The 23,808-nt window shown below is 40.7% G+C and overlaps 1 protein-coding gene across 1 annotated transcript in view; it reads left to right on the top strand.

Moving 5' to 3' along the window:
• Nucleotides 1-23,808, top strand: part of ABCA13 (ATP binding cassette subfamily A member 13) — a 375,209-nt gene that overhangs the window by 184,078 nt on the left and 167,323 nt on the right. The window contains exons 32-34 of the mRNA XM_019518403.1: nucleotides 16,214-16,460; nucleotides 17,333-17,336; nucleotides 21,366-21,484. Coding sequence (XP_019373948.1) covers nucleotides 16,214-16,460; nucleotides 17,333-17,336; nucleotides 21,366-21,484 — 370 coding nt within the window. The remainder of the gene's footprint in view (nucleotides 1-16,213; nucleotides 16,461-17,332; nucleotides 17,337-21,365; nucleotides 21,485-23,808) is intronic.

Genomic DNA, 23,808 nt, shown 5'->3' with positions numbered 1-23,808 from the left:
CATGTGTTCTGAGGCAAAAAGCCCTGGCTCAAATTTGCACCGCTTCTATTTGAGCTGCTGCAAGCACATGTGCTTGCAAGTGTGGGCATGCCCCATGAGGCTTAAAGAGGTCAAGACACTGCATTCAGTTTAACAAGTCATACATTTGCTCGAATTATAGACCATGCAGATGACAAGTGCAGTAATTAATATTTTGGGCCATATTTTATCCTCACGTTTTAAGTAGAACTCTGCTGTCAAGTTCTGTTTAAAAGGAAGATGGAAGATGATTTTTAGTAAATGTCTTCATTCTTTGCCCTGCAGAAGCATACTAGAGAAATTAAGCCCTGTTGGCATGGATTAAAACATTCTGGCACAAGTGGAAAACTGGATGGAGATGGGGTGAGGCAACAGGTCTGCGGGTTAGGGAAGGTGGCTTATGGAGCAAAGCAGGGATTAGCATTGTGACTAATTTTGCTTTTTCATTAATTGTTGAGAAATGGGGGGTGTAGCACCCTGGTTAAACCTCCAGAGGAATGACATGTACATATAGATGGCTGACAATGGAAGGCCCTCTTCCCCACCAAACCCCTGTCCTGGGCTATGTAAAGAAGCCACAGGCAAGGCAGTCCATGCAAGTTCTGCCCTTGGCTTCTCTGTGCAGCCACATGCTGAAGAGCTAGAACCTACAAGCACCTCTGCTTTCCTGCCCTGCTCTTTCCATTGTGCTACTAGAGAGAGGATGCTGATCAGTGGGGATCTGTTGGAGTGTGTGTATAAAAACCCTGAAATTTCACAGACACTTCCGTGAGTTTGGAGGCCTGGCTCAATACTTATGAACACATGATCAGAAGTACTAGAGTCTAGCCGTGGAAGGACTGTCTGTGGTCTCTGTCATCTTCATACACATTGTAGTTTTTAAACATACCACTCCTTTCTTTCATGAAAGATTCATTTCAAGAGTGATCTCTATTCTGTAAATAGGTACAGATGGCAGGTCATGTCTCAAGTTCCTTGAGCATTTTCAGGCCTACAGTGTGTGGAATTTGAAGAGAGAAGCTTTTTTTGCCTACCTGTGTTGGGACTTTTGCCTATGGAAATGGATTGGTTTGGGTAGTGCAGCAGGGAGTTGTGATCAAGACCAGTTATAGAGCTTTCTTACTTAAAGTACATTGGTGTCAGGATTAGGCATTTCCTGTGAGGATAATTTACTGTATTTACTCAATTGCAAGATGAGGGGTTTTTCCCTCAATTAGCATACAAGAGAATTGCATTAAATACATTGTTATTCTTTGAACTGCTGCTAAAAGCATCATGTGCTTAGTAATGGAAACTACCTATGAAGTTGATTAAATGCAGCCAACACTGAGCATAACTATAACATACATGGCCCATATTGGGCAACCAGGCTGATAAGAATCTACAACAAGGACAGGTTAATGCAACCCATCTGAAGAAGATAGTATTAGTTGTACTGCCCATTACATGCATCCCCCTCAGCACCAACTCTTTTTCAAGAGTACACTACATACTTTTCAACTTTCTCTTCACTCCCACTGCTGAGGTATGCCTTTCTTTCCAGTTTCTAATAATTCCCATTTCTTTACCAGCCTTAAATGGGTGGCAAACATGGGGTGCCAAACAGTTCATCTAGAATCCCTCTGGCCCCTCTTTCAACCTGTTGCATATGTTTGGTGTGGCTATAAGATCATCATGGCTTGAAATGAATGCTGTTGACTCTGCTGGAGGTCCAGCCTAATGAACTATGTGGTAAATATTCAGCATTTTGTTTTTGGACTAATACCATGCACAGTTTGTTCTCTCTCTCTATGTATATGTATATATATGTACATATGTGTGTGAGAGCAAGTGTGACTTAAAAGTATGTTTATGGAGTATCTCTGTTAAAACAATTCTGGATGAACTAAGTCTATGTGTATCATATGCAAATTGCTACAGCTATGTTTATATCAAGGGTAGTTTTTTCAGATGTGCTCCTCACTTCTATGTGCTCAGGGAGATCAGGGTCTGACAGTAAGGACAGGGGAAGGGGCTTCAGGGGAAGGGGGGGAGGGGGCAGAGGGAAAAGGGACTACCTGACCCCAAGATTTATTTTCTCTGGTGTAGGAGGGGGATGGATTCAAGACACCTCCAAGAATTAGATTCTATACCTGGAAAATTATATAAAATGTATACATTTTCCATATATCGAATCTAATTAAGGTGGGGTGTCATCTTATAATTAGGTTTGTCTTATATTTGAGTAAATACAGTAGTCCATTTTGCTCCTTCACATCTCAGGTTGCTGTTAGGCACAACAACTTCAAGCCCTCAGATCCTATTTCTAAGTAAGGCTTTACATTGGCATTATATGGAATCTGATAAACATACTACCCTACTTTGTCACCTGCCTAGCATCTGGATTATTGTACATGTTTGCAGTCAAAGAGTTGGAAATTTTTCATGCTGCCTATGTCAGGAGTGACACCAGACCATGGTCATTCGTGGGGTTGGGGAACAAAGCACTGGAGATGGCCATGGTGCCACACATGAAAATGTCATTTATCCCCAAATTACAGCCACAATAGAAGAGAATTACAAGGATCTGCCTTCCTAGATACCTTGAACCCAAGGGATTGGGTCACTACACAGGCATGCATCCTTTTCAGGGACTCTTCCCTTGCTATTGTAGCACACTTTCTCCTCTCATACTGGTGATGCCTTTCATCTCCCATCAGTGTTTCTTATCTCCCTACCTACCGCAAGCCTTTTATGGGCCTCCCTTCTTTCAGTCTGTCCAGTGTCCACATGTTCTTTTTGTCCATTGCCTTCTATGCATTATAATGATATAAGAAGTAACATTCACTTCTTCTGCTACCTGTACTCTCCAAACTGTTACGCAGCCACTAGGCAGCAGTGTTGTATACATGCAGGTGACATCATAGTACTTGTATATTATCCCTTTGGATGAAGTACATCAAGGACAAGAGGTGGCAGAGCTGCCACTCTCTAGTCTACTGAACTGCCACCATCTTCAATATCATCTCAGTTCATGTTGGTTCATTACTGATTTTCATAAGAATTAATGCACTAAATAAGCGAAGTATGGCTATGTAATGGTTAGAGGAGTGTGCCACAGCATGGCAGAGTTTCAGCAAAATGCCATCTGGAGTGATTGATTAGTGTCAGTCATCCAGGTGTGCCTTAAAATGACCAGGTTCTGTCATGTTCCTGCTACTTTTATCTCTACATCTACCACTATAAATATGTACAAATCTACCACTATAAATATTTCTGACTATATGTTTATGATCAAAAAAGAGAGGCTAGAGAGACAGATGATAGAAGGCAGGGATAAATTGTGTGTGGATGGAGTGGGGGGAGAAGGGGTGTGACTCCAATAACATCCTTAATCCCTTGGAATTCCTCCTTAAGAAATCTTAGGAGCCTTACTCTGGCTTTCCCAAAAACAGTGCTTAAACTTTTCGTGTTTGGGATGAACTGTAGCTCCCCCTTCCTTTTTTCATTTTTCAGTTAGTTCTTGGAAGCTAGTTCAGTGAAACAAAGGCCCATATATGTCTTTATTTAAAAAAAATGTTTTGGGCAATAAGCTTATTCTTAAGGGCCAAATGACCAGTTTTCTTCCCAAGGCATTTTGCTTCATTGATGTTTTAGTTTTGCTTATATTATTATGATCTTTAACATTCTTCTTGAGTTAAATAATACCCTATCTTCCCTTGAGCAACAATGAGTAAATGTACCATACTGCTGTATAGGACTTAGAGATTGACATGGCTAGTCTGAGTCTTTATGAGAGAGATCCATCAGTTTAAAGGAATGATTGTTCCATATTCTAAATTTAGTTTACTACAATAAAGGGAATGAAAATATGGTGAAGAGAAAGAAAAAAGTGTAATAAAGCCTAATGTACTGTGAAATAGAATGATGTTTGGAAATCGAGGAAGCTCTTGGTAAAGGGTTTACAGTATTTTATATGAGCATTATAAAACATTAACATCAAAGGGTATGTGTTTACTCATCATGTAAATTGCCAGTCACAAAACTCATAAGTTACTGTAATTTACAAACTAAATTTAAATGCACCTTTGTGGAAGGAAACTTGTGCAGATGGCAGTTCACATGACATTTCTGTGTCACTCAGGCTCTCTAACAGTTGCTTTTTAATTGACATAAGAATGAATAAATGAAAAAAAATCACTTCTGGTAGGAACAAATAGTAGCTGTAGGTCACAAAGTACATTTTATATAATATAGTCTGAGTAAATCTAAGGGGAAAATCTTTCCATTTTAGAAAATAAGATTTCATTTGAGACTTTTTGGTATTAACATCCTGTGGATAAGTTCCCCATGTAAAATAGGGATAATAATATCACTGATCTCAAGGATACCGCAATACAAATAAGTATTCATGTGCTAAAAACTAATGGCTGTGAGGCATCTGAATACGACAGTGACAAATGGAGTTCAACAGCCTGCAAGAAATATTTCTCTAAAGATTGTTACATGCCAAATTTGGTTGGTGTAACTAGAGCATGGGGTCAACTACAGTGATGAGGAATGTAAGAACGAATGTTGAATGGCTGACTCATTTGCTGAGTGTTTTTTCCAGCCTGCGGACTTAATGAGGCAGGTGTCCAGAGTTGGGGAGGAGAAGAATCATGCAGCTGAAGTTTGCATGAAGTGGGCAAAATAAAAGTTCCCTTGGCAAAGTTTAATTTTGGTGTTTTGCGTTAGTTTGCAGTTCCAATGCAAATGCAGTTATATTACAAATGTATGTGATAGAGATGTATATAACCCAATTTAAATCTTATGTATCTTATATCACTGTTTGTAAGGTAGCCCCCAAAAGTCAAGATTCCTTATTCAGGCATATTTAATGTTAAAGCAAATCAGGTTTTCATTTTTCAGGTAGGAAAAAACTCATTAAAAGAACTTACATGTCTGAAAAGGTATTTTAAAATGCTTGGCAAAAGAGCGTGAATATATTGGTGTATGTTGTCACTAATCTATAAATGCCATACCAATATACCATGCAAGGTTGTTGGTTGTAGCCATGTTGGTCTAATGACACAGGCTGGCAAGGTTTTTTGAGTAGATGTAATATCTTTTATTAGTCAAACTAAATAGTTGGAAAAAAAGTTCTTTGCAAGCTTTGTGCCCAAAAGCTTGCAAAGAACTTTTCTCTAACTATTTAGTTGGTCTAATAAAAGATATTGCATGTACTCAGAGAACCTTGCATCCCAGTACAGAATACAGAATCCTAGCTATGCTGTATGTGAGGTTGATGGGAATACTGCTCTAAAGTAGATTTGCATTTACCTAAAGCTTTCTCAAAAAGTCCTTCTCAATTGAAATTGCACATGCTTCCAGGTAAGCTACAACATGTTTTCTAGAAAATGCCACAGAGTCATTTTTAGTTTACTCATGGTTAAGTGATCAGATGTAGTTTTGAAACCCTTGGGTGATTTTCCTAAACAAATAGTTGTTATGTATGAGTGCCAGTTGAGGTACGTCAATTTTGGCTTTAGTTTAAAGTTCAGGCTTGGCTGTATGTTTTCCTGAATAAAAGCTGGTACTTGTTTGGAGAGAGAGAAACTGTTGTGTACTAATATTTTATATAGCTCCCTTTATTTATTTATAGGCATTTCTGTTGCACTGCCATACTGCCTAAATGCCTCACAAAAATGATTCTCTAAACACACACAAACTTGGCTTAGTGACAGTAAATATTCAGTCAGAATACATCCTACCAATTCTCAAAACCTAAAAACCTTCAGTCTAGCACAAAATATAAACAGTAACCTCATAGTTTCTGGTTTGAACAAATTGTCGTAGGCAGTATGTACAGGATATGTAACAGGTATACGTGTGGAAGTGGGAGTTATTTTGCCTCATTGCTGAGGTTCTGAGCTAGGAAACAGGTCTGACTCTGACAGTCCATTCAGCTCTATACCGCTTGAGAAGGAAGCAATTGTTCATCTCCTGACTTTAGTCACTAGAAGAGGACGTGACACTCAGTCTGTTTTCTAGACAGTATGCTGGAGATGAAGAATCCTGGACTATAAAGCTGTTTTCAGGAGAAGAATCTGGTTTAACTGGCTGAGCATGCTTTGTCCACCGTCTCTTTGTCTGAAAGACAGTGCACCAAGTAACTAGGATTTGGGTTTGCCATGTTAGAGTCCATCCAGTTAGTTTGTGTAAATTCTATTACCATATTGACAGCTTACACCTGACAAGGTCTGTATGCAATAAAATTGCCAGGTCAGCCTTCCAATTAAGAGCTGAATGGCACTGTATGGTGCATAATGTTTGTTCTGGACTTCAGTGTAGGTGGGAATTTTACTCATGGAGAACATTATTCTGTCTGTCTGTCCCTCTGTTTGTCTCCCTGTTGATCTAGGTTATCACACTCATCAGAGAGCCTTAGAAAATAATAGAGCAGTTGGTTTAGTTCATTAAAATCAATGTAGCTACTTGTTTAATCCACTATTTATAAGTTATCAGGATGCTAGATGAAAAAGGATTTTTCATCAAATACATTTTTCAGAAGATTTCTGTGTGTGTATATGTGTGTTCCTGCAAAAAGCCTGCCTTATGTATCTACCAATGCAAGATTACAACTCAGAATACAGACCTAAAGATATTACTGAACCTATACACTTCATCCTCACACACAACTTCAGTTTCAATAACCAACACTTCCTCCTGACCATGGGCACAGTTATGAGCAACAAAATGGCTCCACAATATGCCAAACTTTTTATGGCTCACCTGGAAGAAGAATTCCTCAAGAACTACACCATCAAACCCATACTAAACCTAAGATATATATATATGACGTCTGTATCATTTGGACCATAAACCTGCATTCTCTGATTGATTTCCATCACAGATTCAATAGCCATTACCTCTCCATCATACTCCAGCACAAATATTTCCTTTTTAGATACTATGATTAATATCCAGAATGATAAAATGCAAACCACCATGTACAAGGAACCCATGGACCAACATGCATATCTACAGAGAACTAACAATCACCCTAAACACACCTAGAAAACTAATATACAGCCAAAATCCTCTGATACTACTGAATTTGCACTGAGGAGTATACATGTGATTATCACCTTGCAAATCTCAAAAGGCCTTTCACCCAACAAGGACACTCCTGCAGAGAGATAGATCATAGTTTTGAAAGAACCACCTAGATATCACGTGGAGAATTGCTGCAGTACAAAAAGAAAATCCCCACAAATCACACACCATTGGTTATGACATACTATCCTTCCCTGGAACCCATATGGAAAATCCTCAAACAATTGTAACCCATACTAGAAGAAGACCCAATTCTAAAAGAGATCTTTCCAGAACCACCCATCCTAGCCTTTAAACAGCACCAAATCTCACCAACCTCATCACCAGAAGTAAACTTCCGGTGGGCCTAAGCACACCAAATGGACCTGGACCATTCCAGGACAAAAATTGTAAAACATACCAACACATTTCCACCACTCCCACAATAACTACACTCCATAACAGAACCACCACCATTCCTGGATCTTACACCTGTACCTCCAGAAATGTAATATATCCCATCCAGTGCACTAAATTCCCTGATTCATAGATTGTTAGGGGCTGGAAGGGACCTCATAAGATCATCGGGTACAGCCCCCTGCACTAAGCAGGAAAGACAACTTCAACAGTGAGGTGACCATCCAGTCTCCTCTTGAAGATTGCCAGGGTAGGTGATTGCACCACCTCTGGAGGGAGTTTATTCCATAGTCTAGACACCCTAGCAGCTGTGAAGAAGTTTTTCCTGGTGTTAAGCCTAAAATGGTCTTCCAGGAGTTTGTGGCCATTACTCCTGGTTTCCCCCGAGGATGCCCTGGTGAACAGTTGTTTGCCAAGCCCTTGATATATTCTCCTGATATAGCAGTAAGTGGCTACCAAGTCCCCTCTCAGCCTTCTTTTTTTTAGGCTGAAGAGACCCAAGTCCCTCAGCCTTTCCTTGTATGGCTTGCCTTGCAAGTCTCTGATCATACAGGTAGCTCTTCTCGGGACTTTCTCAAGCTTTTCCACATCCTTGTTGAAGTGCAGCACCCAGAACTGCATGTAGTACTCCAGCTGCAGTCTCACCAATGCTGAGTAAAGTGGAAGAATCACTTCCTTGATTTTGCTTGAGATGCATCGGTTGATACATGCCAGAGTATTGTTTTCCCTGCTGGCTACAGCATTGCACTGCTGGCTCATGTTCATACTATGGTCTGTTATTACCTCTAGGTCCCTTTCAGTCATGGTGCTAGTTAGTTTGGTGCCACCAAGCCTCTAAGTATTTTGGGGATTGTTCGTCCTCAGATGGAGCACTTTACACTTCTCAATGTTGAACTTCATCTGGTTCTGATCCACCCAACTTGCTGGCCTGTCTATGTTCACCTGTATCTGCAGCCTATCTTTAAGTGTGATCACACTCTTCTAGAACTTCATGTTGTCTGTGAACTTGGCCAGTGACCTCTTCATCCTCACACCCAAATCATTGATAAAAATGCTGAAAAGCACTGGAGTAAGCACGGACCCCTGAAGGACACCACTGGCCATATTTTCCTTTTTTCTTTTGCTTGTAAATAGTTAATTCCAGGTATTTAAGTAAATTCTTGTGTTTGTACTTTGCCAAAGCCATTCCAGGTGGTATTGGGGAAAAAGAGATTTTGATAACAGTTAAAGCTTTCAAGTGGCAGTCAAAACAGTGTTGCCAGCATCTGGGGTGGATTTCCTAGCTGCTAAAGTCCTATTCCTTATTACAACAGCAGCTAACACTCTCCAATCAGGGCCAAAGCCAGGGCCTCAACACCTAACAGTTGTATGTACCCAGACTCCAGAGACAGGACTCAACACGGACATAGAACAGGCAAATGGGATGGGGCTCTAATAAAACGGACAGCTAAACAGTGAAGCAGAGTCCTTAGCTCTCTGCACTTTTAAGCAATAATCACATTCTCTTATTACAGTTTCTGTCATTTGCACAAGACGAACAATGCTTTTTCAATTGATGGTTAAAGCATTTGTATCAGCCCTATTTTATCTGAAACACTGGCTTCATGACAACTGGAAAATTGTTCAACTGGGGTTTTTTTACACCAAACAGAACAAAGACTGCACCCAATTTATTTGATAATGAATTGACGTATCTATTGTGTGTTGCACTATAAATTTCCCTGAGGATTGCATAGTGCAATATGTAGTACTTAAAAGCCAAATCGTGGATGGAGCATGAAACTCCAGCCTTATATATGTTTTTCTATTCCCAGTACTTACTAACTTATTTAAAATAAGCATTTAAATAAACTCAAGCTGGGACTTAAGCCTGGAGGTTCCTGGCTAGAGGGTCCTCCTCCCTAGTCAGGGTGAGTCTGGTTCATATATTTGAGGTCAGAAAGGAATTTTACCCCATGGTCAGATGTGGAGCATGGCCTTGAATCAGTCAAGTGTATTTTAAAGACCATTATAGCAGCAAGCAATTCTTTGGGTAAATCTAATATCTTTTATTAGACCAACTCAAATAATAGGAAAAATTCTTCTTAGGAAGCTTTCAGGTACAAATACCCTTCATCAGGCTGAGGAAGCATCTGCAGTTGGTGTGTACTCTTTCTAGGAAGGATATTTATACCCCAAAGGTTGCTAAGAAGAATTTTTCATACTACTGGAGTTTGTCTAATGAAAGATATCAGATTTACCCAAAGGACCTTGACTGCCTACGTCTTTAAACCGTATGGCTACAACCTATACCATTATAGCAGCAAGACATTGGCCGCCATTGTCCCCTGCTGTACCTTTGGCAGGTTAGGGTGTTACGTGTTGTGGTTGCATCAGGGTTGACTGTGTAGTTTTACTAATAGGAAAGACATTGGGTTTGAATAGGATGGTTTGGGTAGGGATGATTCTGCCTCTCAAAGAGGGTTGGACTAGATGGCCTCTGGAGGTAGCCTCCAACCCTACTTTTCTATGATTCTGTGATTTATTTTATATGAAACTGCAAAGTATTTATCATATGAGAGAAACCTGAACATGAATCCTAGATCCAAAGAGTAAATGTGGATTTAAACACTGGATGCCTATACACATCCTCTGGAGTGGAGGCGGGGAGGGGCACTTTAATTCAAGTGGCTCTGAGAACCACTCTAATTAAAGCACCCACAGTGTTATGCATATTCAGTGTCTTCTGCTTCAAAATGGCAGCAGGGGAGCTTTAACTAAAGCTTATTCAACAAGCTTTAGCTAAAGTCCCCCCACCTCCATTTTCAAATATGGGGACATTGAAAACATGTGACATGGAGGCTGCTACAGCATGCTCCAGCAGGCTAGCAGCAAACTCAATTGATTGAGCTGGCTTTGATGTGTGCTAATTAGCAGATGTTGGTGCAAAGGTGCATCATATGTATAGGTGTCCACTGTGACTTGGGTGCATTTTTGCCATGGATGCAGTAAAACTTCAGAGCTCCAACTTCTGTACAGAGAAGGGGAATCTGTATATGTGATTCTGTATATGTACAGAATCACATATACAGATGTACAGAGTTGACTTATTAGCTCCGCAGTAAAGCATCACTGTCTACATGTGCAACATTACCAGGCTGCCATAAACTAATTAACTATGCTGTTGGATAGTAGTGCCCAACACAAGTACTATCCTACAGTGGAGTTACTTACTGACTTTCAATGTATGTGTAGACAGTGACTGGGGCTGACTAAAGCATGAGGGTGCTACAGTGTGGGGGCTGCCTGTCATCTGTCCTTGCACTGTAGCACCCTTGTGCCCTAGCTACCCCCTCCGCGGCATGTTGAGCTGGAGAGGAGTCAGCTCTAGGGTGGCAGGCTTGACCCCCTAAGTCTCCTGCCAGCTGGGGCTGCATTGGCCTGGCTCAATGTGCTGCAATCCCAGGTACATAAGTAAATGTGTGCCCAGAAGTAATAAACTCTAGCACAACATGCACCAAGGCTTATTCAGCTACATTAATTGCATGTGTAGATGCGCCCAGGGAGAATAAGATATGGGGGTTCCTCACAATATTTGATTTTTTTTAATTAATTTTTTTTTAGCACTTCTTGCCATGCTCATCCTTTCTTCATTTAATTATGGTCAGATGATTTTCCTTCTTCAAGCTGTGTCTTAGACCTGAAGAAGATTGTGTTGCACTCATAAACTTGTCTAAATCTATCCCAGCCATGCAGTTAGTTCAGTAAAGAATATGCCCCGAAATTCTTGCCTTTCCCACTTTCCCTCTTCATACTGCTCATCTTCTTCTAGGAGTGCTGTGATGAGCCTAGGTCCTGACAGCACAATGCTAGATCATGGGATTAAAAGCAAGGCCTATTGTGTTTTTAAGTAAAATATCTCAAAGTAGAGAGTGGGGCATAGTATTTATGGGAATTCTGTCAGAAGGTAATTTTTCTTGAGAAATTTTCCAAGAAGATAATTTAGGTTTTTTAACTCACTCTACTAGTTAGTCAATATTCTGCCCCTACTTACCCCGCAAGGACAAGGCATAATCATCCTGTGAAGATGGATTCAAAGAGTATGGTTGGTTCTTTTACATGTTTTGCATTGTTAAAGTAGCTGCAATTCAAAGCACTTCATGAAAATTGGCCACTCCTTAAAACCTCTTGTGAGGCACATAAATACTTTGTTCATTTTAAGGTGGATAAACAGGTACATGGGTAAATTAAATTATTTCCCCAAGCCCTAAAGGGTCAGAAACAGAACTATGGACCTCTAATCTCATTCATCCTATGATACTCTGACAGCCTTCTTTTCTAACATGGACAAAAGTAATTCAAACAAGAAAAACTATTTTTCAAGAAAAAAAATATTGATATGGCAGTTATATATCCAGTCTGAGAACATTTGGCTCTGTTCATAATGCTAGAACCTACAACCTTTGACCAGGTTATATATTCAGAAGTCCATAGGACCCTTCATGAAATGGATTGGTTGCTTTCCTTCTCATTTCCCAGTACTTGCTAATAGTGGCATGAATTAGAATTTACTAGTAATCTGCTCCTAAATGTAAAGGAAGAATCTGGATGAATTGGGAAGTACAATTTAACTGTGAAAATAATTGCACTCCCTGCCTATAATTGCACTCATAAGTTAACAAGACAATTTCTAACAATTGGGTCCAATTTTTAATTTTATCAGCTAAATTATTCATGTGAAGATTTCCATTAGCTTTTAGCATGAAAATTAACTTTATAACTTAGAAGTTGGCTGGCCTTGTTCTGTTCTTCTTTATGAAGAACTTTACCAACTATGAAAATATTCTGTTTCCCTGATTTACATGATTCCTTTACACCTCCTGACATACATACCAAAGATTTCTGAGAAATTACTTCAGAGATTTACAAAGCAAAAATAACCACATAAATTCCAGGGAGAAGCAAGTATATTAGGCTGAATGTGCAGATGGAGAAGCACTATTGGTTGAATATCAAGTGGGTGCAGACTTTGTTTTTCTTTTTTCCAAGTTATTTTATATCTTGGTAATCCAGTTAAAGGGCATAGTGGTGTAGACCTTTGCTCGCAATGCAGCTGCAGTCAAACAGAATGATATGATACAGATGGACTGTGTACAATAAAGCATAGTGCCATTATATAAATCAAAGGCATACCCTCCTCTAGAGAACTGTGTAGCCTTCATCTCTTGTCTAGAATTGATGTTGTAGAATTGGAATAGATTTCAGAGAAAACAGCAGGAATATTAGGTCCATGAAACTTTTTTGTAGAGAAAGATTGAAAAGATTGGGTCTGTTTATACAGAAGGTAGATTGGGAGTTTCTGTTGTCTACATTTTCTGTAGGAACTAGGTGGGCAATCAAAACTGAAAGGTGTAATGAGGTACTTTTCACACAGCATGCAGCAGAACTTTGGAACTCACTGCACAGGACATTGCTTAGGCCAAAAACTTAGCCCAATGGACAGAGGGGTTTCACACTTTAATGGAATATACAATGCGGAGTTTAGTAAAAATGTAAAAAGGGATTAAAATACATTTATCAGAATTTATATTAACATTCAAGTGTATGGATTATGAGAAATCTTCCCTCAGGAGTGGGTTTTTTCCCCCCAACTGTCTACTATGGGATTCCTTGCATTTTCCTCTGAAGCATCTGATACTGGCTGCCACTGGGGAAACTGTCAGGATATCAGACAGCAGGGACTGCTGCTGTGGTCCAGTGTGACACAGTTTACATCTTTTTCCTCTTTCTGCTAGGCTACCATACTTCATTTGAACCCGTTTTTCTCCTCTTTCTTTTCTGTGGAGCTGGTGAACTCAAGCTTTTATTTTCATTGTGAGCTCCTTCCTCTATGAAATCATAATGCTTCTCTTATCGATCCAAAAGTCCAATGGTTTTAAACCATTCTTTGCTTGTTTTTAGCATTTGTCCATTATATGCTACACATCAAGAACAGTGAGTGATTCAAATATCATACTGTGCTTTTTTCTCCATTTATTTGTGCTTTTGATTCAGCAACGTGCTGTTTTGTTTGAACTGATTCAGGCTGTGTATACATGTTCAAATAATCTTGGAGAATTCTCCTGAGTTTGTTTTCCAAGTAGAGGAATTTACCCAGAGGTCCCTCCCAGAGATTCAGATGCTGAGCCCCTGAAAAGCAGAGAGCTTACAGTGCTGGTGCTGCAGTCAGGGGGCCCTGTGCACACATTTCAATATACTCTGCAGGTTCCCTCAGGCAGCCTGGAGATAGATGGTAGCAGTGCACTGTGCAGACCTGATTGATTAACCTAGACTGCTCAGGTTTAGCCTGTGTCCCCCTGCAGCACAATGTGAGATTTGTGATGGGAATGTGTTCTGCTCCCTGCTTAATGGGAGCAGCAGAGTCCAGTTCAAGTGTTTCTCAGAGAGGGGGTAGGGGGATGCTGGAGAACTGTGCTGTAGCAACTCTCTGAAAGAAACATGTACAGACATGTACTTTTTTAGGAGAAACTCTCCCAAGAGTGATTTAACTTTTCATGTTCTGGGGGGGGGTTGGTTCTCCTGGAATGGCTATTTTTGCACTGGTAGAAAAATACTGAACACCTGTACACTCTTGGTTTTTCCTCCCAAGAGAAACTGAATGTCTGTATATGGCCCAAGACTTTCAAAATGAATGATTTTGATGCATCTAAATTTTGGTAGACTCATCTTGAGATGCTTTATGGGGGAGTGTCTTATTTTCAGATACTTACCTTCATCAGACTTTATGTGGAATATGATGATAATATTGCAGTGGAAAGAGGAAACCCATAGGACAAATTCCATGTGATGGCCCAGTCAATTTGACTTTCACTGGGAGTACATGGTCCCTGAGCATAGAATTTGGTTTGTATTCTTCAACATGCAAACTTTTAGGTAAATTTTGTCTTTTGATTTTGCTTTTCTCTTTGCCCGCTTAACTTCTGTATTTTAATCTGCATTATAACTAACTCTCTTCCTCTGAGATTTGTATTTCTTCTTCTTCCCTGCAGCTGTAATTATTTTAGCTAATGTGGTTTTCTATGTAAAATATGGCCTTGCCCTCATATGAGGAAGTGCCTTTTAAAATTAAAGAATAAACTGCTAGTGCATCAGAAGAAACTGTGAAAGGCACGGAACAATTAATTGGAGGCTAATTGAAAGCTCCCATTCAAACAGTGGTGAAAAGCTATTGCAGAAATAATGTTTATGGAAAGCTCAATATATAGGGTTCAAGATAAAAGGGGTATATCTTAAGGGGCCATTAGATATGGCAGGTCTTCTGAGGCTGTATTGACTCTCAGTGCAAGCAGGGCCTTTCAGTCCTTTTACATTGCAAACAACAGCTGCTATAAAGCAACCCCAGAGACTAATACAATTTAACTAAAAGGAATAGTTGAATGTATATTCAGCTTGGCTAAGCAACAACTAAAGAGGGGCATAGCAATAATCTTACACACATCTAAATGGTGTTAATGTCAAGAATGGAGGCAAAGTAATTAGGGTGATTCACAGGAGTATAACTAAAAGCAATGAGACGAAACTAAGAAAAGGAATCTCTAGGAAATCTCTGACCTATGAGATGTAATAGGCTGTGGAAACTCTCTCTTGGGGAAATGAAGGAAGTTGCATGAGCTGGGATTTTAAAACTTGGATTGGATAAAGCATTAGCAAATGCATTAGAGGACTCAATCTTGTATTGGCAGGAATATGAATTGATTGATTTTATGGGACTTAGCACTGTGATCCTGGAATGTCTTTTCTTGACACCTGTTCTATCTCCTATTCATTGAAAAAATGCCACTGATTTTAGTGGAAGTTAGATCAGGCCCCATAAACCCATATAAGCTAATGAGCATGTACTAGAAGTCTCCTTCAGATGGGTAACTCTGAAGTTTTGTGCCCTGGGTGGTGGCTGGGGCAGGGAGGTCGGTTGCCTTCTAAGTTAATACCCGGGGCTGGTGCCCTGCTTCATCACCTGTAGTTATAAAAGCGGCTGTCTTTTTTCATGACTTGAGCAAGGGCCTGACAGAATTGTGTTCAGTTCTCCATTGGGCATAGGTGGAGCCTAGTGTGCACTAGACCCAAAGATCTAGGTGGTCCTTTCTACTTCTATGATGCTGGAATGATGCCACTTGTAGTGTTCCCTTTGAGCCATAAGCGTCAGCTTGTGTTTTCCTGAGATGGCTTGTTTTTTTCCTTGTGGCAGTGTGATTCCACACTAGACTGCTCAAGCCAGCAGCTACATATCATGGTTTAAGACACAATATTTTACAGTTTTTTAAAAAAGTATTGTATACCAAAGCTGGTACGCAGGTGCTAGTGAGGTAATGATCTTTACTGTTCCAGTTTCATCTGACTTTACCATGGTCTTTTATTCAGTTAAAGCTCACATTAACTTTAACCATGTACTTCAGTAGCAATTTTGGCCTCAGTAAAGATGGCATGATTTGTCTTATTATGTTATTATTAACATTTACTTGTTATTATAAATTGATATTCTGAACATTATTTTATTCTTCATGTTCTTAGGGACTAACTGTTCACTCTGGAAGGTGAATTGTTCTTCTGGGGCATGGATTTCTTTTCCCCCTTTTCTGTAAAAGGGCTCATTTTGTTCTCTGAGAATATAGCAAGGTACAAAGATCCTGTTGTTTCCCAGAAAAAGGGTTCTCATTTGTGAAGAGATGTGTTTGTCTCATGGCAGATAGCTCTCTCATGGATGCTCAGACTGTGCATGGAGCCAGCCTCGCTCTCACACAGATTGCTGCCCTTCTGTTGAAGAGGTTTCACCACACCAGACGAAACTGGAGAGGAACGCTGTCAAATGTTTTACTGCCTGTCCTGTTTGTTACCATGGCAATGGCCTTGTTTACTGTGAAGCCATTGGCTATTGATTATCCTTCGCTCAAGTTGACCCCTGGACTTTATGACAATGCAGAATCCTTCTTTAGGTAAAGAGCTCATTTATCATCAAAAAGTGTGGACAGTGTTATTGTTCTTTAAAGAGCTGTCATTTTTTAAAATAAACTTTTTAAAAGCAGCATAATCAAAAATACTATTACACAGCAACCAGATTTTATTAAGAAAAAAAATCTTCAGGACTTCCCACCCCACCAGACGTGAACATTTATTGTAAGCATTCATTTTATGGCTCTGGAGAATTTGAAGAGCATAGTGTATCTAAGTAACAAATACATCATGTTATCATCATGTATTTCTGTTATTTAGATAGATTTTGGAACAATATGGAGGCATAATCACAAAAATTCCAAGGTTTGCAAATATAGCCCAGCACTTAAAAAACCTGTAGTCCTTGCTGCTTTTAACCTCAGTGTGTACAGGTAGTTTTTTTGGAGTTTACAATGTCTGTAGATTGGCTTTATTTACAGGTTCTGTGGTCCCAGTCTACCAAATACAAATGCTGTGTTATGCATAATCTGTTAGTATTCTGGGCAGAGATATTCCTTTGCCTGATATAGATCAAAAGAGTAGATGCAGATTCTATCATCATAAAGAAAGAGCCCATGCCTTTGAATTTATAACTGAAATACTAGGAGTATATCTTCCTCTTGTGTGGCAGCTTGTGGGGATTGATGCCAGTATCTAGAAGAAAGAATTGGCTTTGAGGCACAGATAATGTTCACGTAGTGATCTTAGAAATTCGTACATATTTAAATATTTTAATATTTAATTGTTAAAACTGGTGTCCTTCTAATTTTACTTGATAAAATGGGTTGTTATCTATTTTCTGTCCTGGTAAAGCCTTTTATCTGTGAATATAGTATTAGGGCGTATTGCTCATTTATGCTTCCTTGATTTCTAGCTTGGTAAGGGTCTGAGTGCAAACACAGGTTTTCTTTGTACTGATGACCTTACTGATTACTCCCTTGTCTCTGAGCAGCACTGACAGTGATGACCTACAAAATCTCTCTCATGTCCTATTGAGATATTTTGCAGACTGGCAACATCCATGTGTGTACTCAAGACAAGATATGTAAGTGAAACAATACATCTTTATTAATGAACTACATGACTGATTTAATGATTACAGCTATTGTTATAGTGCATGCATTTTTTGGAACAGCTATTTAAATGTCATGCTTTGTAAGGTTTTTAATATAATAATAAGTCATTAAACAAACCACTGTTCACTATTATTTGCTTGAAGAGGAACAATCTTCACTTCCTTTACAAAAAAGAAGTTTAAAAGAATATCTATGCCTCCAAAAGTAAATAAGAGGTAATATGAGATTTTGTAAATAATTTCTATTTCTGTGTTTTATTTTCCTATGCTTTGCTTGACCATTATAGCATGAGTTTTAAAAAATGCTCTATTGATTGGGCTTGCTTATAGCTGAAATATATCATAGAGCTTCCTTTTAGAGGAAATCTCAAGCCATGTAAGTGATAGACTTTCTATTAATTCTGGAGGAATTTTGATTAGTCCTTTAGTCAGTTTGAATGAAATCAGTGGTGGCACAGTCAGCAGTTGCAAGACTTATTCTGTTGAATCAGTATTCATTATATAGAAGCCTGGATTTTCAAATTTAGATTATTTGTGGTTGTGGTCACATGTTTATTTGTCTTGTGAATGCAAACACCAGGTCAGCAACTAATTGGTTGATTTGCATGCATACATATTTTTAGTGATAAATTGGAAGCCATTTTGACAGTCGCCCACAATTTACTAAAGAGAAGATACTGTTATAGAATAGAATGTGAAGGTTGTCAATATAGAGTCATAGTTTGCTATACTGTAGACATGTACTGTTAAATAAAATATTTGTTTTTTTCTTTTAATGATTTTTTTCTCTTGTTACGTTTGCTCCCTTAGAAAAAATGATTTGTGTTGGCAGACTGAGCCTAGTTCACCACAAAAAATTTTGGATTCTTGTGGGTGTGTGTCAGATCAACAGGTATATTTCTTCCATTCCTATAAAATAAGCAAAAAAAAAAATAGGAACTCAGTGGATTGGCCTCATTATGACTGGAGATTTCATTCTGTCTCTTGTACTGCTTTGACTCCATGTTCTGGAGTTTGTAGGGAAATGAGTTGTAAAACAATTTTTAGATTGCACTTAGCCAAACTGCTTGCAGTCTGCTATGTTGAGCTTGTGAAACAACTACATCTTCCAAGAATGGCTCATTGTAAAATGTATGCTGCAGCCCCCTCTATGTGCAGGTAAAGGCACGATGGGATCTAATGTGTGATTCACACATTATGCCTCCTACTATGCTTGTGAAACACCTGGGGCCTGAGGATCACCGCTGGGGCAGTCTCCACCCCAGGGGTGCGTGAAACCGCCCAGGGCCAGAGAATTCCTACAGGGTAATCACTGTGTCCCAGGGATGTGGGAAACCTCCACAGCTAGAAGATTGCTGCAAGGACCATCCCCCTTCCCTGGGGCTATATGAATTCCCTGGGGCTGGAGGTTCAGGTGATCCCTGTGCCCTGGGGGTGTGGAAAACCCCTGTGGCTGGAGGATTACCTCAGCAGCAATCCTCTTGCCTGGGGAAGGCATACTGTAGGGACCCAACATCTACAGCTACAGGACTGGTGGTCCTAGTGGCTGCTGGATGCAGCTGGGACCCAGAGTCCACAGCTGCTGGGGCTGAGGGTCCCCAGCAGTTGCAGGACTTGCAGCCCTGGCTGGGACCCTTGTCAGATTCCGGGGCTCCCAGCTTCAAGGAAAACCCGATACACATATAAATTAAAGGTTGATAGCAACCAGCTATAAAGTTAATACTCCTTTCAGAAATCTAACTTTATATCTGATTGAAGCTTTTTATTGTGTAACAGCTACTTTGCACATGTAGCTGGTCTCAAGTAATTGGACAATTAACCAGTCAATTGTTCAATACCTGTAAGGTGTAGAGGAGGCCTGTATGAAACAAATATCTTTAAAATTTTGACAGAATGTATGTTCCCAAAAAGAGATTTCAGGCCTTTCAAATATAATTCTGTTTAAAATATTACTGTATGAACCCTGACAAACGAAGACTTAGTAGTTTTGATCGGTTAGGGTTCAAACCTGCCTTAGCAGCATTCAGTATTCACTGGTTATACTTTCTCTATTACTTACTTAGATGTAGCACTGAATATTCATTCATTTTACAGGTTGGACACTGATTACAGTTCTGGCCGCTGTAGTGATAGGTAAGGAGGAGGCTAGGGACCCAAGTCCCTTGGCTGCAGGCTAGCAAGGCCTGAGGAGATCCAGGACTGGTGTTACACTGCTCTTACTGGGCGGCCAGAGAGACTGCAAGGCAGTGAGCCAGGGAGAGGGGTTAGGGAGATTATGGAGTAATGGGATGTAGTGGTAAACATGATGGCTGATGAGAGCAAAGATCCAGATAGCAAGGTTATAGTGGAGACCGTATCTGGGAAGCACAACAGAAAATGTTCAGATCAGCACTTACGGAGGTGGCCAAGGGAGCTTTCCTGAAGCTGTAGCAGTCATAGCTGGAAGGGATGCTTCTGCACAGCTAGGCAGTGCTCCAGGTTGGGTATTGTAAAAGGTCTCCCTCCCCAGCACCATCTTTTGTGTTATCCGCGCCTTATGTGGGGCACCCTTGGAGTCCCCTTAAGGTTTCTTGTGTCCCACTGTCTACTCGCCTGCCACATCTTGATAGAAATATAAGCAGGAGACTGCCTATTGTTTTTGTGTATTGGGGTCTTCCGCCACCCTTGGCCTTGACCCCAGTCTCTCTCTAGTGAGGCCTCCCTGTCTGAACCCACCAGATAGGGTTTGACTCCAAGGCTCTAGCTCTTTAATCCTGGGGCTCGTGGCTCTCCCTTTTTGCTCCGGTCTGGAGCCCAGTCTCCCTGGCCCAGAGGCCCATCCACCGGCCCCACAGCTATGTGGTTGCAAGTTCAAAGCTGGGCAGCGGCCCCAAAACTCCACTGGCTCAGCTTTTAACCCCTACCTTACCAGCTTGCTGTGCCCAGAAAGTTCTGGTTTTAAAGGGGCCGACCTGTCTTCTGGTAACAGGGCCAGGGTTCCCTGTTACAGGTATGGATTTCCTAAACATCCCCCTATTCCTTAGCTCCAAGAGAAAATGGTTGGGCCATGCTGAGGGAGATGAGCCACAGAAGGGACTGCTGAAACAAACTGCTGAAATGGGGTGCAGAGCACCCTACCTGAGGATGGGGAGGAGGATGGGCTGAGAACTCTGGATAGAACATTGATTCTGAGAGAAGGGCAAGAAGGTGGAAGAAAGGAGAAGCCACTCGCAGGTGGACAGTGGAGGCAGTCTGTATCTATGCAGAGGAAGAAGAATCTCTGAAACGGCAAATTTTAGCTTATCTGGGTTCTGGGTACATCCAACACTTCTCACCGCTCATTTCCACTGTACAAAATACCTCATCACTTGATGTTGTAATCTGCTTACTTTTGGAAGTGACTGAATGTCTATGAATCATCTTTGTATGTTCCCATCTTCAGTCCATTGGACAATATTAAGAATATTTTGGATGACTTTGAATTCTGCCTCTCTTTCATAATCCATCCAGTGCATTTTTATGTATTTATTTTCATGTTCAACAGATGAATGTTAGTGACTGTAAAAGTCTCAGTGTGCTTTTCATGGCTGCAGACCTTCCAAGCTTGCATTCATAAAGTTTTTGATGTTTCTAAAACAAAGGTGATTGAAAATATTGTACCATATATATAGGTGATGTAATTATTTTAAATGCCATATAAACATAAAACCATACATAATTTATCAAAAAGTTATAAAAGCTGTAAAATACAATTACAGCTAAAATGTAGTACAGTAAAGTTTGAGGCTGAACATATAGTGGTTGAGGTTTTTGAAGGAACCTTAGTAATTTGTGTGCTATTTTTATTTTTTAGAAGTGCCCAATTATTAATATCTCAGTTCCCTACTTGAAGAATATGCAAGGACATCTCCTGTACAACCTCTCAGGGTTCAATGTGGAAGAATATTTAATCAGACCTTCTAACAAAGCAAGGTATTTTTTAATATTCCCCTGGATTTCCCCTTTTTTTAATCAGCTGTCTAGAAAGTTGTGCTAGAACAATGGAATAGAGCTCTTGTGTGCTACAGGCATGAGTAGAGTATAACACAGCGGTGGGCAAACTGTGGCCCAGGGGCTGGATGCAGCCCGCCAGGCCATTCTAGCTGGCCTGTGGGGACCCTAAAAATTTTAGAAAATTAATATTTATCTGCCCTGGGCTGCCTGTCATTCGGCCCTCGATGGCTTGCCAAAACTCAGTAAGCGGCCCTCTGCCCAAAATAATTGCCCGCACCTGGTATAACAACTCAAGAGCAGTGAATGAAAACTTGGCCATATACAAACAGATATCAGGATTGTTACCGAAATAGTACAGGTGCAACATAAGACTTCTTTCTCCAAAATTATGAACCTCTCTAATTTAGGATCACAAAGCAGTTCTCCATTATCTATCGGAGTAGATTAAGCCAATCTGAGATCCTCATTGGTTTTATTCAGACACTGGGACCTAGATTGAATTAAGTTTTCAGTGGTTCTATAAGATATCAGTTAGCTAAACTGATGTCATTATGAATCCAGGATCCAGGAGAATTTCTTATCCCTGACATCAGGGTCAGGCAGTTATTTGGGCCTATGGGCCATATAGAGAGTTTTGTTGAGGTGTTGCAGGCTAGGTCAGCAATCCCACCCCACCACACAATAACTCACCAAAACTCCCTATGTGGAATGGGGCTGTAGGAGGCTTGGGAGTGGTGTGCTGGGGCAGGAGGGATGGGTGAGGCTGGGATCAGAGGATGGAGTTACAGGCAGTGACAGCACAGAGCTTGGGCCTGGGCCAGAGCCACTATCTGCTGCGTGAATAGGGTGCCCTGTGATGCGTGTGGGTCCCATGGGAAGGGACATGCATAGAGCAGATCATGGCTCTGCTCTGGCCCAGGCCTCGCATTTTCACTGCTCCAAGATTCTGGGCTTGGCCCTGGCCCCAGATGCAGCTTCCCAGCCACAGAGATGTGTGCTCTGGCTGGGGAAGGCAGAGCCCCGGTTTTGCAGGCAGGGACATGCGCTGAGTGAATTGTGACTTTGTTCTGACCCCACACACTGTCACTGCCCTGAGATCCTGGGGTTTCTCTGGCTCTACTTGCCCATCTTGCACCCAAACACCACTCCTTGCTGACCCGTGGCCCCATCCCAGATGTCTGGCTGAGCACCCGGTCTGTATGGGTCCTGCCCCTGGCAGCGAGTGCGAGGTGGACAGGCCAGGGTGCCCAGGCAGCAGGGCTGGGTCGATGGCAGTGCAGCTGGAAGGAGCCTCTGCTGCCACTGGTGCTGCTGGGAAATGGCATCTGACAGCCAGACTGCCCCAGCTCTGCTGTGTGCCCAGGCACATACCACAGCCTGGGCTACCTGCCACAGGCTGGGCAAAAATAGCTTATCATGCCTTTTCCCTTTCCTGCTTTCCTTTCTGTTCTTCTTTGTCACATTAATTAAGTTACCCCCACTTTATATTGTCCCTAAAGTTTCTGTTTGTTTAAGAAAACAGTGTAAGCATGCAGTTGCATTGTAGCAATACATAAATGCACAGGGTCACAGAAATCACTAATTATTATTGATATACAATTTTATTTGTTTACCAATAGTTTATTAATTGTATTAACCTTAGAATAAGGCATTCTAACAAACTTTCCCATTATACCTTTCTTAACCTAAATGGTGGATTTTGGTGTTTACTTAGCTGAATATGCAGATTCCTGCAAACACTCTGCTGAATACATTTGTAACACTTGGAAACTACACAGCAGTCAGTTAATGAGGATTTGGGGCTTTCTAGCTTAGCAAGACTTTTGCAGCAATGCCTAGGCTCTTGAAAATGACAGTGCTAGAAATGCTAGTGTATCTCAGTTCAGTGAGTTGTGTAGTTTATCTGCCATAGAAATTAATGGGGCAATTAAGGTTTTTTAGAGCTACTGTTTCAGTCTGTTTGCAGAGTCAGGCAAATATTGGTACATTACTTATACTTAGGTCACATTTCAAATTTTCTTTGCAACCATGAGGGCTAGGCACCTTTTTCACAGGGGAAAAAAAACCGAGGTCTGGATGTAACTGCACAATACCAGGAATATGGGTATGAAGGATGAGTCCACGATGCCTGTTTTAATTCAGTCCTTCTCTGATCCCTTTGGACCTCTGCAGTGAGTAAGTGACATAACTTCAGGCAAGGTAGTTTGAGGAGTCTCTGGTCAGCAGAGACTCCCTTTGCCTGGAGAAGGGTGACTGCACCTGAAAGCTTGCTAAGAACTTTTTCCCGGTACTCAGTTGGTCTA

Source organism: Gavialis gangeticus, unplaced genomic scaffold, assembly GCF_001723915.1.
Source record: "Gavialis gangeticus isolate Ggan-Ray unplaced genomic scaffold, GavGan_comp1, whole genome shotgun sequence".
NCBI classification, from domain to species: domain Eukaryota; kingdom Metazoa; phylum Chordata; order Crocodylia; family Gavialidae; genus Gavialis; species Gavialis gangeticus.
Note: the sequence above shows the minus strand (reverse complement) of the source record. Positions and strands in the feature narration are given on the sequence as shown.